The following is an 18,179-nucleotide window of genomic DNA, read 5'->3' as shown; positions in this document are numbered from 1 at the left end:
CTCTGGGCTTCTCTTGACTTTCTGTGCCTCAGTTTTTCACTGTGGCAGAATTTTGCAAGTATATTTCCCCTGTGCTGTTTTGTGAGGTTTCAGTGACTTAGGTCAAATGCATAGTAACCACACCAGATATCACCTACTGTTATTCACCAGATTTAAACCCCATGAGGGCAAGAGATGTGCCTCCTTTGCTCACAGCTGGATCTCTGGTGCCGAGATAAGCAGTGTGTGGCACGTGGTAGGCATTAGCAAACAGTTGCTAAGTCAATGGTGACTGAGTTCGCTGCCCAAAGGAGACATGTGGAGGATGGTGCTGACTCGTAATGAACTGAACAGATGAAAAGGTAAAAATGAAGAAGAGTCAGGGCAGGAAGGGCAGGAAGAGAGGACAACGAACGCAGTAGGAAAGTTAGGAGACACCGTACTAAAGCTGGATAAACACGATGCCAGGCTAGGCCAGAGAGTCTAAGCATGGAGTACATTATCTTCTCCAGTGGGGTGTTACATCCATTATGGGGTTCATGGGGGCTGCCTCATGCTGTCAGCATCATGATGGGATCTACAGGACCACTTCCTTCAGGGTGATTGTGCGGAAGAAGGTTTGGCTCAAGAGCACGGCCGCTCACTTAACTCAAGACCTGTGAGCCATCCACGCTTGGCACACAAGCTGAGACTTGACAGTCGTCCAAACCGGAAGGCCAGATGCAGCCTCACAGCTGTGAGTGAAGTTATTATCGTACATAGCAGGAGAGAAGGACATGAAACAAGTCGCCAGTGGGGTGCTGGGTGTCTTGGTGGAGAAATGCAGGATGCTAAGAGAAGTGGAGGGAGTTTCACAAGGGGTCAGGGAAGCACCCTAGGCAGACAGGTCCTGAAACAGACATTTAAAAGCCTGAGCTATCTAGGTCATAGACATCAAGGCAATGGGGGCCGCAAAATATGGCTAGGGAAGTAGGCTGGCACCAGATCCACAAAAGGCCCTGGACTCTGAAGGACATTGGGTTTCACCCAAGAGCAAGGAGATGCTATTAAAGGGATAGAGGCAGGAGAGTGAGATTTGGGCTTCATAAAGGTTATTCTGAAACTTGCAGAGAATGGGATTTAAGTGGGAGGGTGTTGGCAGGGAAAGCAGAGGAAATCAGATGAGAGTTGGAAGTGCTTAGACTCTGAGGGAGGGGCAGCAGGGATGATGGAAACTGGGAAGACCACACAGGTCTCTGAGGAGCATGAGCTTCAGGAGTTCACGGTGCTCACCGTTCTGGGACAAGCAACTGAAGGAGCACTGGAGCAACGGCCAAGCGGAGCACTGTGGGGAGGACCACAGGGCCTCAGAGGAAAGCCACAAGAAGATGCGCAAGAGTCTGGGACATGTTGGGTGGGACGTGCCCTGGGAACATCCAGGTAGCAGAGTCTGGTAGGAAGCTGGCTTAATGATAAATAGTTCTAGATTTCAGATGAGGAGGAACCCAGAGATATATACTCCATAGCAATCTGAAGCTGGAGGGCGATTTTGGAAAGATGCAAGAAGAAGAGGTGATAACAAGGAGAACTGGGGCCGGGCTTTAGGAAAACACAGCATGTCAAGGTTGAGCAGAAGAGATGGAAGCACTGGAAGAGGCAGAAGGAAGATAAAACAAGACAGGACCCACAAGTGGAGAAGAAGAGACAGGGGTCCAGATTCCTTCCCGGAGAACAGAGAGGTCAGCAGAGGCAAAGCTATGGGGATGTCAGGTGACATGTACTGAGGCTTTACTCACATAGAAGTTTTTGGTGATCTGCACAGGACCATAAAGCAGACAGGGATAGCTCAGTGGGTAAATTATCTGCCTTACAAGCATGAGGAGTGAATCTCTAGCACCTGAGTTTGAATCTCTAGCACCCATGCTAAAAATTTGTGCTGGCTGCATGTGCCAGAGATGGGGGATCCGAAGAGTTCACTGGACAGTTGGTCTAGCCAAATCAGTGAACTTAGAGCTCAGTAAGAGACCCTGTCTCAAGGCAACAAGGTGCAGAGTGATAAAGGAGAACACCCAATGTCTTGCTTTGCCCTCTGCATCTGAGTGCATGGGCACACTCACCTGCACTTTCTCATGCATGCGTCACATACCACACAACACACAAACACAGAAACCAGGCTGGATGGCTCCTGAAAAGTGAAAGTGTACCCACACTGTGTACCCACATTGCTAGTGCACCTTCACAGGCATGAGTGTACACACATGAGCACACACACACACACACACACACACACACACACACACATACCAGGATCATCATGGCTGAACAGTGAACAGAGACCACACATGAAGAATAAGTGAGCAGGGAGGAAAAATGATACATAAATAGGAGAGTAGGAGGTTGAAGGAAGCCTTTCTGGTTTTTGAGATTGGGTTTTGTTTTGTTTGGTTTGGTTTTAGCATATTGACCAGGGAGGATCTTAGAGAATGGGAGAGACTGAGAGGGTACAGAGGGATACTCAAGTCGATTCTGGAAGTGGTAGGAGAGGGTGCTGTGGAGACCTTGGCTGTTATCTCAAGGAAGGATGCTCCTCCTAAAAGGAGGAGAGGTCTTCCAAAGACCACCTGGAAGGGGCATGGCCACGCTCAAGGCTGGCCAAGGTGTGATTACTCTTGCCTCTGTGTTCTTTGTCAATCAAGATCGGCCATGGTAGTTACAGAACAGAGTCGGTTCTGTTGATAAAGTGCAAGTCCACTGTGCAAGCCTGAGAAATGAGTTCAGACACCCAGCCTCCTGTAAATGCTGATCACAGCAGTGTGTGCCTTTGACCTCAGCACTGGGAGTGGAGACAGGCAGATCTTTCTAGCTGGCCCATCTAGCCAAAGAGGTGAGACCCAGGTTCATAGGGAGACTCTGTCTTTAAAAAAAGTGAGTGAGGAAGACACTGACATTGACCTCTGACCTCTACGAACATACTCTCATATACATGTGGTTCATGTGCCCGCGCGCGCGCACGCGCACACACACACACACACACACACACACACACACACACACACACACACACAGCTGAATCCCTGCACATTGTGCCTCACAGACAGGCTGCTTCCTGCAGAATGTTATCTGTAAATGTCCTCATTCAACACTAGTTCTCAGGCTACCTTTCAGTGCCAAAACAGGTCCAAGAAAGTCCACTTTCGTTCCAAATAGGGATGATTGATTTTGCTCCCAGAACACATCAGCTTCTGTACAAAACTATGCTTTGCCAGTTTTGACATCTGTAGTTTGAAAAACTCACAGCAGGTAATTAGCACAGCATGGTAGTGGAAATAAATAGCCTGGTATGTGGAAGAGGAACGGACATGTGTATGTGGGAATGTACGAAAGTACCATGATGAAAACATCATTTCAACTTCTTAGGAAAACTAGATTATCCAATAATACTGTTAATATAAACAACCAAAGAAGAGAACTATATCAATATATTGCTTCTTACCTAAAATAAACTGCAAATGCACCAAAGGTTGACATGAAAAATAATGAGGCTAGAAAGAAAGAAGAAAACATGGATAGGTTTTTTTTAAAACCTTACAGTGCAAGAGGCTTCGTATGGAAAGTGTGGGTGTAAGAAAACGTGGCGAGGGGGAATGCCCATGTCAGCTGGTGTGTCCATCTTCAGGATGGATGGCATGCAGTAGAAGTTATAGACAAGCCTAAAGCTATGAAATTGCCCTCCATAGAGATGCCCCCAATTACACAGCCAAGCAGATATGTAATGGAGGCTGCAGGAGGGATAAGCCTGGGGCTCAAGGGAGAGACCAGAAGCTGGACATATAATTTAGGAGCGATCTGCATGGAAGTGGTTTTGTAGGGCCATGGGGTTCAATATGATTACCTAGGGAGATAATGAAGAGATGGAGTCAAAAGTGTTTGTGCTTGTTAACACCTCAAGCCAGGAGAGGAAGCAAGAGACAAAAACTGAGAAACCGCAGCCATGAGGAGGAGAGAAAATGCGGGGTTGGTCTAGCCTGGCTGATGAATGCTGTCAGTGCTGCAAGAGACGGGGCAGCATTCTGCTTGAATTTGGGAGGGGTAGAGCCAGACACCAGGGCCTCCAGAGAAAAGAGGAGGAGAAACAGTGACTACATTTAGAAAACTTCCAAGAAGTTTGCTGTTGAAGAGGCAGAAGATGAGAGAGAGAGAGAGAACACACAGTCCAGAGGGACCTCTTCTAAAGCTGAGATACAATTAAAGCATACTGACATGTTGACACATGGGAGCAACCCGGGGGTGGAGAAGGGAGCTGAGTAGGTGAGAAGGGAAAGGCTTCTGTAAGGCAAGGGCTTCTATGTAAGTCAAAGAGGTGCAGCTCCTCCTGTAGACATGGAGGCAGGATGTGGAGAGGGTGCAGCTCCTCCTGTAGACATGGAGGCAGGATGTGGAGAGGGTGCAGCTCCTCCTGTAGACAGGGAGGCAGGATGTGGAGAGGGTGCAGCTCCTCCTGTAGACATGGAGGCAGGATGTGGAGAGGGTGCAGCTCCTCCTGTAGACATGGAGGCAGGAGATAGAGAGGGTGCAGCTCCTCCTGTAGACAGGGAGGCAGGAGATAGAGAGGGTGCAGCTCCTCCTGTAGACATGGAGGCAGGATGTAGAGAGGGTGCAGCTCTTCTTGTAGACATGGAGGCAGGAGATAGAGAGGGTGCAGCTCCTCCTGTAGACATGGAGGCAGGATGTAGAGAGGGTGCAGCTCTTCTTGTAGACATGGAGGCAGGAGATAGAGAGGGTGCAGCTCCTCCTGTAGACATGGAGGCAGGAGATAGAGAGGGTGCAGCTCTTGCTCCTGTAGACATGGAGGCAGGATGTGGAGAGGGTGCAGATCTACGGGAGACTCGGTGGTAGGAGGAAGAGGTAGCTGTTCATGAATGATTCTGAATTCTGTGGGAGATAAAGGAATCTCATGAGTATAGAATGAGGAGTTAGAGGCTGTAGAAGAGGGAGGAGTGAATACTCTCAAAGGCTGGAGAATTGGATTTGGATCTGGTTTAGATACAGTGTTTTGAATTTTTATCATTTTTCATAATTTCTTTTTTAATAAGGTAAATGTCATATTGGATTTCACTGCTTGCTGAATGAGGTATCTGACGCAAGGGGATCGGTTACCCCTGCAGAGCTCCTGGGCAGGCATTGGCAGAGGCTCAAGGATGGCTTAGTTAAGGTTGGGTGTGTATTTTGTCCAACCACATTCAGCTGGCTGGGTGCAAGTTTGGTTTATTCGTAGGGTGCTTTGCCAGGTAAGTGAAGGAGGAAGTGGGCAGAGGAATTGAGCAGGTCCCCAAAGGAGTCCGCAGAGGGATGGGTGTGAAATCCAGATGGGGTGAATTGAGAAGTAAGGGCATGATGTGGGCAAGGGGCAGTTCATGAGTGAGGTCAAGCTGCAGAGAGCTCAGTCAGTGTTTGCCTTGCAAGTTTGAGAACGTGAGTTTGATCCTCAGAAGCACGTAGTGAAAAGCCAGGCAGGCAACACACACTTGTTGTCCCTGTGCTGGCAAGTCAGGGGTCCTGGGGGCTTGCAGGCAGGTCAGCCTCACCCACTTAGTGAGCTCCAGGCCAGCAGAAGACCATCTCACCAGGCATGGTGGCGCACACCTTTAATCCCAGCACTCAGGAGGCAGAGGCAGGTGAATCTCTGTGAGTTTGAAGCCAGCCTGGTCTACAGAGCGAGTTCCTGGCAAGCCAGGGCTACGTCGAGAGACCCTGTCTGAAAAAGAAAAAAAGCAGAAGAGGAGGCAGAGGAGTTAGTGCCTGAGGAATGATAAACGAAGTTGTCCTCTGGTTTCTACTCTTAAATACATGAACACTCATGCACATCAACATGCACATATGTGTACAGAGAGAGAGAAAGAGAGATGGAGACACAGCAACAGTCTAAGGACTGGGTGAGTGGTGGATTGGGGTGACAGGACCAAAGTCCTGTTGCTCCACAAGTAGGAAATGGGAGGCATGGAGATGAGCGCTGGAATGAAACTTTGAAGATGACCAGTATTGATATGGAAGGGTCTAGAATATGACCATGGGATGGGGGTCCAAGATGACATGTGAATGATAGCTGTCATTGACTCCACCATATGCAGAACTTGAAGAGTCCAAGCTGAGGTGCCCACCCTGCTTGATCAGCTTGGCTCAGAAGTATCTTATCTGGGAGTGCTGCCCCAAGTGGGTGAAGTTCAAGATGGTCCTCTTCGAGCTGGTGACTGACCCCTTTGCAGAACTCACCATCACCCTGTGCATTGTGGTGAACACCGTCTTCATGGCCATGGAGCACTACCCCATGACTGATGCCTTCGATGCCATGCTCCAAGCTGGCAACATTGTGAGTGTTCTGGCAGCACTGGTGGCATTAGTCAGCCTTCACGGTGGGGCCTCGGGGTGTGTGGCTGCATGTTTTCACCGGGCGGTGTGCTGGTACCACTTTGAGAGCAGAGTAGTGGAGTGGCGATGAGGATATATGGACACTGAACTCAGCTGGTGGAGCCAAGCTGAACTGGAGGGAGCTGCTTTGAGATGGACAAGGAAAGTGGATGGGGAGGACTCTGAGGTAGGATGGCCTGGATCCCTTTACAGAACATGGAGTTAGCCACCTGGATTATGTAGGTCTTGCTGGCCTCTGCTCAGAAATGAGGTCAAATGTCACTTACCCCTTAAAGACAATCTATGGAGTAAGTGTGTGTGTGTGTGTGTGTGTCCATATGTGTCTGCATGGGTTCAAAGGTCAAAGGATAACCTCAGACGCCCTTTGGACATTCCTCAGGAGCCATCCACTTTTTGTTGTTGTTTTTACACATTTATATATTCTTTAAGAATTTCATGCAGTATATTTTTATCATGTTTTTTCCTATCTCCAATCCTCCCAGTCCCATTGTGTTGGAGACAGAATCTCTAGCTGAACATGGGTCTCATCAGTTCAGCTCGACTGGCTGCCAGCAAACTCCAGGGACCCACCTGCCTCCACCTCCCCCGGGCTGGGACTGTGCACCACCACACCTGGCTTTTCACGGGGATTGTGAGGACTAAACTTGGGTCCCCCCGGTTTCTGTGGCAGTATTTGGCCAATTGAGTCATCTCCCCAGCCCCTGGATATGATTTTCAGTGTGGTCATGGAAGGGTGGAGGGCAGGGCAGGGGACAGAAGAGCAGGGGACAGAAGGCATGTACAAGCATGTGTGCCATGTAGCAGATGCATCCAGATGATTGAACTGTCTTATATGATGTTACTTCAAACGTGGGCAAGTCTGGGACACTCTCTTCCCTTCCACTGTCTGTCAGAAAGAGGCCAGCACCTGTTTCCAGCCCCTTGGGTGACTTTGCTAAAAGCCTGGGAGAGCCAAGCCCTGAGCCCAGTCTTTTTGCTTTCTCTCTTCCCCAGCTCCCTCCCTTGCTGGCTTTTGTTGCCTGATGCTGACCTCCTTTAAGGTCAGAGTTCTGTCCTGCGTAAGACAATTGAAGACCTTCAGAACAAAAGGGAATCTTAAGAAGACCATGGATTACTGATCTTAGTCACTATTTATTCATGAGTTACTGCCTACTGAGAACTACCCAAGCATTTGCTTCCATTATACCCATTACACAGATTAGGAAATTGAGGCTAGGAAATGGCTGGGCTGGATTTTTATCCAGTGTTGTCCATGTTGTCTCACAACCCACACATTTTCACTGCTGGACCAGACTGACACTTGTTGACATAATTATACAGTGAAGTTTATTCTAATGGTTATCTGCTTACTCTGCATCCACCACCACTAGAATGGAAGAACAAGGGGAGGGGAGAACACCTCAGCAGGTAAAGCACTTGCTAGGCCAGGGACTAGGGGGAGTTTAGACCCCAGTACCCATGGAAGTACAAGTGGGTGTGGGTCGGTGTGTTGGCCCCTCTGTAATCCAGCACTCGGAAGGCTGAGGTGGGAGATCCTTAGAGCAAGCTGGCTATGGAGAGTGGCAGAATAGGTGGGCTCTGGGTTCAAGAGAAAGACCTGCCTCAGTGCATAGAGAGTGACTGAGAAAGATGCTCCATGAGCGTCTTTCCACACTCATGAACATGCGTGTGCACACTCACACATACACACACAGAGAGAGACAGAGACAGAGAAACACAGAGACAAACACAGACAGAGAGACAGACAGACAGACAGAGGGGGGAGGGAAGAAAACAGACACCTGAGTTCTAATGTGTATTCTCTGAACATCAGTGGCTCAGAATTCCCATCTACAGTTCTCAAGAACAAAACAAAAGGATTTGCTATTTTCTTCTATTTTTCTACTTTCAATGCTGCTGTTTTGAGACAGGATCTCGTTGTATGGCCCAGCCTGGCCTCCACCCTGAGGTCCTCCTGCCACAGTCTCGGGGAGGCTGGGTTTGCAGGCCTGTGCCACCACAGCCAGCATGCTGTGTTATTGTAAACGAGATTCTTTTCTTGTTGCCCTTGTCTTCGCTGTCTCCAAGGCAAAGACCTCACAGCGATGAACGTTCTTCCCACCCTCAGGTCTTCACGGTGTTTTTCACGATGGAGATGGCCTTCAAGATCATTGCCTTTGACCCTTACTACTACTTCCAGAAGAAGTGGAATATCTTCGACTGCGTCATCGTCACCGTGAGCCTGCTGGAGCTGAGCATAGCCAAGAAGGGCAGCCTGTCTGTGCTTCGGACCTTTCGCCTGGTAACGTCATCGCTTGGCCACTTGGGAAACCCCCACACAGGCTCAGGGAAGCTGACCTCGGGGGGACAGGCACTGTGTCTTTTGGGGACCCTGCCAGCCAGCCCCCCGCACCCCTCCTGTTCTTGTGGGAGCAAGGCAGGGCATGGTTCCGAGAGCCGGCAATTCCAGCTTTTCAGTGATGAATGGGGGGGCATTCCCTCTCTTTGTGCCTTCGTCCCCTCATCTGCGGAAGGGACTTCTGAACAGCATCCTATTCTCTTATCAAATAGCGGCCCCGGCAGTGAAGTCCCAACAGCTAACATTTCTGAGGATGTGGCTAAACCACAGCATTACACTCTTGATACAATGGGCCTTGTCTGATGCTCTCAACCCTGAGACATCATCGCTTTAATGATGAGCCCAATGTCCCCCAGCCTCCAGGACACCGAGCTACTAACAGCTCTGGAACTCAAATCCACACTGCCTGACTGCTGAGTCTCAGCCCCAACCCACCTCAGAAAGGCATTCTCTTGTTTCTTGTTCCCCAAATCAGAGCCCAGTCCTACATACCCACAAAAGCCTCCCTGCTCTTAGCCCCTGCCCAGGCTCGTCTCCAAACTCAGCTCCAGGGCGCCCTCTACTGGAGGCGTTCCTCTACTCAATCACTGGTCTCCATTGTCTGCCGGCCACTCAGAACACAGCTGCTTTTGTCCCCAAACCAGTAAGAGCCACCTGGAGGATGGCTTGGAGTTCCACTGACCTCTGGAAGCAAGCAAGAGGCAAGCTTGAAAAACTGGTGTGGCCATCCCCAGGATACGTCATAACGGAACTGGAATGATCCAAACTTGACATGTTTGTTCACAACTAGAGCCCATGGACACTGTGTGCTTTGGAGACTCTACCAGATCAGATAGCTCCCAGTCCCTCTCCTGTTCTTATGAGATGGAGGCAGGGGTGTGTTTGCTACCCATCTGCTTCCTGACTTTAACATTTAGTCAAGTCACCAATCCCTAACCACATTGCCCAGTCCCGTGTGTGGGATCTCTTCCACGTCCCCTACAGCCTAGCTGAGATTCAATGGTCCATCAGCATTATTAAACCATCAACAACAGACCCAACCCCCTCCCCCTTTGCCCTGCAAAACTCAGTATTTCTCTCCTTGCTGGCCCTGAGCGGTGAGCATTCCCGAGTGAAAATACACAGTCCAGATGATCGGTCTTGTAGTTTTAGTGAACAGTTCTTAGTTTTCAAAACTGCTTTAAATTTCAGAAAAGTCGAGCACATAGTGTAGAGCACTCTCCTCTAAGTGCCCCCCATCAAACCAAGACAACTTTCACTCTTATGACCACCTTAAACTGGTGAGGGGCGTTTGTCACAAATAGCTCTCCAGTTGTTCTGAGAATAAAACTCGAAGTCCTTGGGGTAGTGTCCGAGGCTCCAGCAGCCCTCCCCCTTCTCTCTCTCCATCTTCACTCCAGCCACCGCCCTCCACCTGGGACACTTCTCCCCCAGTCTTCACTTGGTTCAGCAGGTCCGCGACCTTCTGTGTCCTACTTGCTCCCTTTTCACAGAGGACCTGCACACTCCAGGATCAGAAACTAGATTCGCTCTTCGAACAAACCTGCTCTTCTCAGAGTGTAACTGTTATGTAGTCCACATAGCTAAAGCCAGGGTTTCCTTTCCTGCCATTCTACCCCAGACACTAAGCACAAGCCTGTGTGTAAGAAAGGACTCGGTGAAAATTTGATTGGTTGGGGAAAGGAAGGAAAGGAAGGAGAGAGGAAAAAATGAGAATTCCACACAACTCTGCTCACCCTTCCCCAGATGCCACCGCTTGTCATGATTAAGACACGCTCCCCATCTACCAGTCTGTCTTTGGGCTAGTACCATGCCGTCTTAATTACTGCAGCTTAGAACGTGGCTGTGTCTGTAAACTGAGTCACCCACTAAGGTGGTGCATCTGTCTTCACTGCCAACTTGACTGGGCTTAGAATCCCTGAAGAGACACACTTCTGAGTGTGTGTGAGGGTGCTTCCCCGAGGTTTATCTGAGAAGGGAAGATTGCCCCGAATGTGGGAGGTGTGGGGGGGTGGGGGGTGGGCGGGGCAGATTAAAAGGGAAGAAGTAAGCTGAGCAGCAGCTGTCAGCTCCCTCTGACTGGGACCCCTGACGTTGCGTCCACCAAGCCTTCCCACATAATAGACTGTGTTCCCCAAACTCTCTGAAGATTCCTCCTGTTAGGTGTTTGACTATAGTGAGGGAAGGGTAGCTAATGCATCCGCCTGGTTTACTCTAAGAATGTGCTGGCCTCTGGCTTCCATCTTGACTTGAGAAACAGCTGTGTCCACAGCAGCACAGATACAGAACTCCCAAGTCTTCTCTGCATTTGGACTGTAATAACCTAGCAGTCAGTGTGGGAAGAAATTTAACTCTGTTATGTAATCTTCTGATCTATAAAGACAACACACTCTCCATCTAGTTCAGCCTTCCAAGTTTATGATTTTTCCATCATTTCCTCCATACAGATCTTACATTTTGAAATAGTCTTTGCTAATTTGAGCCAGTATTCTGATAGTTATTTTTTTGCACCCAGAAGTTCCCTTTCTTAATCCTGATGATTCATTATCCATGGAGTCTTTTAGATTCTTCAACATGATCATATCATGTGCAAACAATACATTTTTTTTCTAATCCCTGCGCCACTTGATTCTTCTTACTATGTGACCGTACCAGCTAGGACATCTAGTACCCGCTGAAAAGAAGTCTTAATAACAAATGACCTTGTTTTCTTAACTGCAAAGACAATATCTTCAATATTTCAACAGCTTTTTCTTTAATGAAAAACCTTTATCAGTTTTCTTTTGTTAAGTATTTATCATGAATAGATCTTTAATTTTATCAGATCATTGTTCTGCATGTATGATCGCCACATTAATAATTAACAATGATGCATTGCATATTTCAAAGTGGCACAAGAGAGAATTCTGTATGTTCTCACCAAAAAGAAATGATAAATGTTGAAGATGACATGTATGTTAATTACCCTAATTTGATCTTTACACATTTATACACAAACAGAAACATCACTTCCTATCTCATATTTTATATCAATCAAAAAAAAGAAAGAAAAGAAAAGAGACATCGGATTTATTCTACCCCTGAAAGAAATAGAAAATCACATTAAGATAACTACGAATCTCTGTGAGTTCAAGGCCAGCCTGGACTACCAAGTGAGTTCCAGGAGAGAAGCAAAGCTACACAGAGAAACCCTGTCTCGAAAAACCAAAAAAAAAAAAAAAAAAGATAACCATATAGGGGCCTGGAGAGATGGCTCAGTAGTTAAAATCATGTGCTGCTGTTGCAGAGGACCCATTTGGTTGCAGGTGACCCACACTGAGTGGCTTACAACCTCCTCTAACTCCAGCTCCAGGGGATCCTTCACCCTCTGCTGGCCTCCATTGGCAACTGTACTCAAGTGCACATACCCACCCACAGACACCCACAGACACATTATTTTTTAAAATCGAGTTTTTATTGCTGAATCTTTATATTCATAGAGTAAATCCAATTTGTTTGTGATGTATTTTTAATAAAATGAATAAGTTTAATAAATTTAAGTGAACCGGTTCAATTTGCTAGTAATCTGTAAGGTTTTTGCATCCATTTTGATAAGTTGGTCTGTAGGTTTTTAAATTTTACATACTCCTTCCCAGGTTTTGGTATCAAGCATATGTTAATCACTGCAAAAAAAAAAGCTGAAAAATATTATTTTTTAATGCAGGATCTTGGTGTGATTCTGGAATCATTTGTTCCTTGAGAGTTTGGTAGAATTCCCTAGGGAAGCTATCTGTGGGATCAGGACTTTCCTTAGCAATTTGGTTCTCCTGATGTTCTGAAAGGAGTCGGGTTTTATTTCTCAGGCTTGTTTTGGTAAGTTGTTGTTTTGAGATGGACTCTTCTTGTCTGGTGTGATTGTCATGAAGTTGAGGGTGTCTTCTTATTTGCTGAGGATCTGTGTCACTGTGTCTATGCCGTACCTTCCTCGGTAAGGATGACTCGTTTGCGCCCGTCATTCTTCATCAGTCTCGACAAGAGCCATCAATTTAATTAGCTTCTTCAAAGAGCCAACTTGTAGCTTGTTGATCCTCTCTGCGTCATTGATGTTTTCCGATTTCAATTAATCGTGCATCTTATCTTAATTACATTCTCCATCCTACATATTTTGTTCTTTTCTAGCTTCTTTTTTTTTTTTTTTTTTTTTTTTGGTTTTTCGAGACAGGGTTTCTCTGTGTAGCTTTGCGCCTCTCCTGGAACTCACTTGGTAGCCCAGGCTGGCCTTGAACTCACAGAGATCCGCCTGGCTCTGCCTCCCGAGTGCTGGGATTAAAGGCGTGTGCCACCACCGCCTGGCTTTTTCTAGCTTCTTAACGTACAATGTTCGGTCGATTTTTTTCTTACATATTCATGTAAGACTTCTATTTCCTTCTAAGAACTGCTTTAATCTCGATTTTCCCCTGTTTGATTCTAAGTGCTTCCTAGTTTCAACTTTGATTTATCCTTGGACTCCAAGGTTAATTAGAAGTTCTTTATTCCAGGACATGTGTGGGATTTCCAGTCATGTCATTGGGTTCTGGCTCTGTCATATTAAAGTCAGAGAATGCATGCTGTTGATTTCAAGGCTTTGCATTTTACCCATCACTTCTCTTTGGCTTAGTATGTCGGAAGTATTCCCACACACTTAACTAGGACGAGTCTGCTGCACTCATGGGTTACAGCACTGCCTCTGTGCTGTGGGTAGAGACATTTTATGACATGCTGCATTTCATATCCTCGCTTATTGTTGTCTACTGCTTGTTATAGCAATTACTGAGAAAGTCGTGCTTAAAAATATCCCTGTTATGATTATGGTGTATCTGTTGCTTGCATGATTCTGCCTTGAGTCTGGATTATCAAGTGCACACATATTTTAAGTTTTATAGCTTCCTGGTAATAGCAAACTTTTATTATTAAGAATAAGCTTCTTTGTGTTATAGAGATTGTTTTTACCTTTTAAAAAGAAAAGTCTATTTTTCTTGGCAGTAATTAAGGAACCTGCTTTCTTCTGGTTTAGAGTTTGCCCAATATGTTTGTATCCATGCTTCTACTTATAGCCTTTGTGTGCCTCTTGCGGATCATAGAGTCAGATTTGCGGTCCTTTCTCAACTCTGACAACCTAATCTTCATCTCTCAGTCTAAGCACTGAGTCCAGCTACCTCAAAGTAAATGAACATCTGTCTTCAACTGGACCTCTGTCTCTCCTTTCTCCCAGCCTCCCTCTCTTCTCTTCCTCTCCCCCTACATCTCTTTGGATTATGTCCCCCCCCCCTTTACTGATTTGGAAGCCAAATGTCCTGTTTTCATTCTTTGAATAGTCGGTTTAGAAATCACAGCATCAGCCATTAACTTAGTCAAAATCTAAAGTTGGCTAAAGTCTTTACTTTCTCCCAGGACAACTACATTTTATAACAATTATTTGTTTCCAACTTATTATCCTAGCAAGCATTTCAATTTTATATATTTTTTAATTGGGGGCTGAACTCAGTGATAGATTGCTTTTATAGCATGCACAAGGACCTGGATTCTACCTTCAGCTCCAAAAAGAAAAAAAAAATCAGTAAATAGAGAACTCAAAATCTCAGTAACTGAATCCAATAAAGTTCTGTTTCTCACCCATATCACAGTTGGATACAGGTCTCAGGGCCCTAGCTGGGCTCCTAAAGGAGGGACCTGCTGCACTTGAAGATGACCTTTTAGTCTTCATAGTTTGTCTCCCATGTATGAAAAAATGGGAAGCAGGGTTTCTAAGTTCTGAGAGCTGAGTCCTTTTCACTCAGGGATTTGCTGTGCGATATCATTCCTTTAAACACTTAGCTGGCTACGGGTGTGTATTGTGGTACACCCTCCAAGCACATTCTCTGACATAATTCTCAATTCTTTCCTTTCCTGTCCCATAGCCTTTCTTTCTTAAAAGAAATGGTGAGTCATCATTAGTGTGATCTTGACTTAAATGCTTCCTTTCCTTAGAATTTTTAACTCATTTTCAATACCCAAAGATGTGATTTCGTTGCCTGGTGTTGGTTATTAAAAGCAATGTGGTTTCCCAAATCTTCAAGGAGATAAATGTCTGGATTCTACTGCTTTTCATTTCATGTAAATTGGTGAGATATTCCCAAATCATGTGTTTGTCTTAGAACATCTTGACAAACAGTCAATCACAAACTGATACTCAAATACAAGGTGTTTCCTTTGGGTTTGGTTTTTGAGGTGGGGTCTTGTAGAAGAGGCCTCTAGCTTCCTCTGTAACTGAAAATGACTCTGAACTTCTGATCTGCCTTCCTCCACCTCCCAAGTGCTAGGATTATGGGTATGCACCACCATGCCTGGTTTATGAAATACTGGGGATCGAGTCTAGTGTTTTGAGCATTAGGCAAGCACTCTACCCACTGGTCTTCGGCCCCGGCCTCCTAACTCTCAGGTTTTACAAACACTCCTCTCAGGGCTGATGGCTCAGGAAACTCTTGGTCTACCCTGGAATTATTGCAGCAATGTGTTTGCGACTGAATGACAGAAATAACGCTTCCCATGTCTTTTTCTATCCATTTTCCTGTTGGTCACAGTATTCCACAAAGCCAGTGGCACACACTCTGTGTTTTTTAAATGGCAGCATCTCTTTTCAATGAACCAATTTCTAGGCTATTCAAAATAAATACAATTAGTTTCAGGAACACTCCTAAGTCTGAGAAGCGGCATAGTATACTTGATACTGATTGGAGAGTTTGCTCCACGGGCGTGATGCAGGTTTCAGGATTATCCCATCTCATGATATCCCCCCTCAGTGGGTGGCTTCTGTGGGGGCTGTGGAAGAGGCAGAGAAAGTCAGAGGGTGTTATGCCTAGACCTGGAAATATTGTGCATTAAAATGCCTCCATCTCTATTCCAAGCACCAGAATCCGGCAGCACAACTCCAAGTGTTTGCAAGTGACACTGTGTAGCTAGAGTTTTCCTGCCTGGCCCACAGTCAGGACAAATCTCTCTCACCTGCCAGTCCCACAGCCGCTCAGACCCGACCAAGTAAACACAGAGACTTATATTGCTTACAAACTGTATGGCCGTGGCAGGCTTCTTGCTAACTGTTCTTACAGTTTAAATTAATCCATTTCTATAAAGCTATACCTTGCCATGTGGCTCGTGGCTTATCGGCATCTTCACATGTTGTTTGTCATCGTGGCGGCTGGCAGTGTCTCTCTGACTCAGCCTTCCACTTCCCAGCTTTATTCTCCTCCTTGTCCCGCCTATACTTCCTGCCTGGCCACTGGCCAACCAGTGTTTTATTTATTGACCAATCAGCAACACACTTGACATACAGACCATCCCACAGCAGCAATGGAAACTGCCTTCCTTTGAGTCTGAAGGGAAGAAAATTGAATCTTCACATTTGTTTAATATTTGAATGAAATGCTTATTATCCGTGGGTTACTGGTATGCTTAAGATTTTTACTGTCCAACATTTCCTGCAGTATTCGGTTGGAGGAGACACCCAAGGAGAACCAATATACACTATCAGGTACCCCTGTGTTCTGATAACTTTTACAACCACAAGCCTTGTTCGTCATCCACTGGTGACTTCCTCCATGGAGATCAGACCTGCTTTTAGTCTAGTCTAGAAGGAAAGCATCTCATTTAAAAAAAAAAAAAAAACATAGATCAGTTCTGGTTTAGCACACACAAAGTGCCGGGTCCATCCCAGCACCACATAAAACCAGGTGCAGTGGCCCTGTGATCCCAGAGCAGATAAGGGAATCGAGAATTCACAGACTTCCTTGGATAAATAGTGGGTCTGAAACAAGCCCAGCTACATGAGACCCAGAGAGGGAGCGGGGAGGGAGAAAAAGAAGAGAGAAGGGGAAAGAGTTATGAAAAGAGAGCCAGAGGGAAGAATGGAGGGAGAGAAAAGATGTTTAAGACAAATTGGCTCCAAGTCAGTTTCTAGCCAAACAAATACCATGGCTTCTCTCTAGCCTGTTTCCTCAAAGTGAAGTTTTTATATTAATTCTGAGATTAATTAAAGAAGTGGTATATTAATTATAGATGGATATTCAGCATCTGCCAAAATGATTGTTTATCAATTATTGCATGATCTGTGAAGAATTTCTTGGTCATAAAATAAACTGGGCAAAGACTGTGGAGAACAGTTATGTAGCACGAATTTTAAATGGTCTTATTAATAAAAACAAACCCAGGGCCAGTTATTGGGGTGAATGCTTAAAGATCAGAGAAACAGAACAAACCACAGCCAATCTCACCTCACCAATTTCTCAGCTGATCTTGTTTCCTCAAACTGGAAGCCTCTGTGTCCTCATCCAAATAGATCTCAGCTGAACTGCTGCTAAAAGCCTAAAAGCTTAACCAGACTCTAGTTCCTGGTTTTCACGCCTTATATACCTTTATACTTCCTGCCATCACTTCCTGGGATTAAAGGCTCACTTCCTGGGATTAAAGGTGTGTGTCACCATGCCTGCCTGTTTCCAGTGTGGCTTTGAACTCACAGAGATCCATACAGATCTCTGCCTCCTGAATGCTAGGATTAAAGGTGTGTGTGCCACCATTTTCTGGCCTCTATATCTGGTGGCTATTCTGTTCTCTGACCCCAGATAAGTTTATTAGAGTGCACAATATTTTGGGGAACACACTATCACCACACAGTTAGCTGGGACAAAGGTGGTGACTGTGGGGAGTGTGGACACAAGGGCACTGCTTGCCTCTTCTGCTCACTTGGGCATGCGTAGGAGCCAGAGGATGCCTGGCCCCAGCCCAGCAGAGGACTGTCCCTAGTGTGTGCTGACTGCCTGGCCACAGCCCCAGCGGAGGTTCTAATGTTAATTTCTAACCCTTCCACCTCATCTAAGGAAACCATGAATTTTCTTAGCCAAGTCCAATTAAAGTGTCATTGCCTAACACAGATAGATAGAAGATTGATAGATAGATAGATAGATAGATAGATAGATAGATAGATAGATAGATAGATAGATAGATGATAGATATTGATATAGGTGTGTATGTGTTTGTGAGTGAGTGAGTGAGTGTGTGTGTGTGTGTGTGTGTGTGTGTGTGTGTGTGTGTGTACATGTCAGTGCAGTCTCCCCGGAGTCCAGAAGAATGGGGCATCATCCCTTGGAACTGGAGTTGCAGGCAGTTGGGTGCTGGGAGCCAAGCCCTGGTCTTCTGCAAACCACTGCTCTCTTAACCACTGAGCCATCTGTCCAGGCTGCCATTTGCTCTTTGGATAATAATCATTCTGACTAGGGTGTGATACCTGATTTTTTGCTCAGTTGCCAATAAACACATCCCTGTGTCCCTCACTGTCCCCAAGGCTCTGCAGTGTGGTGGGTGGCTGCTATCCAGAGTCAGGACCTTATCTCTCCTGTCCATTTTCATCTGTCCAAAACTAACTGAGAATGAAGACTTCTATTTAGGAAAGTCTGCATTCCCTGACACC

The 18,179-nt window shown here is 46.2% G+C and overlaps 1 protein-coding gene across 5 annotated transcripts in view; it reads left to right on the top strand.

Annotated features, from left to right (window-relative positions):
* The window catches only part of Scn10a (sodium voltage-gated channel alpha subunit 10), a 95,851-nt gene that overhangs the window by 43,200 nt on the left and 34,472 nt on the right, over window positions 1-18,179 (top strand). For all 5 annotated transcript variants that reach the window (XM_059267178.1, XM_059267177.1, XM_059267175.1 and 2 more), the window contains 2 exons: window positions 6,087-6,325; window positions 8,492-8,665. In XM_059267178.1, the coding sequence (XP_059123161.1) occupies window positions 6,087-6,325; window positions 8,492-8,665 (413 nt within the window). The remainder of the gene's footprint in view (window positions 1-6,086; window positions 6,326-8,491; window positions 8,666-18,179) is intronic.

This window comes from Peromyscus eremicus, chromosome 7 (assembly GCF_949786415.1).
Source record: "Peromyscus eremicus chromosome 7, PerEre_H2_v1, whole genome shotgun sequence".
In the NCBI taxonomy this organism is placed as follows: Eukaryota; Metazoa; Chordata; class Mammalia; order Rodentia; family Cricetidae; genus Peromyscus; species Peromyscus eremicus.
This window is presented reverse-complemented; position numbering and strand designations above follow the sequence as displayed.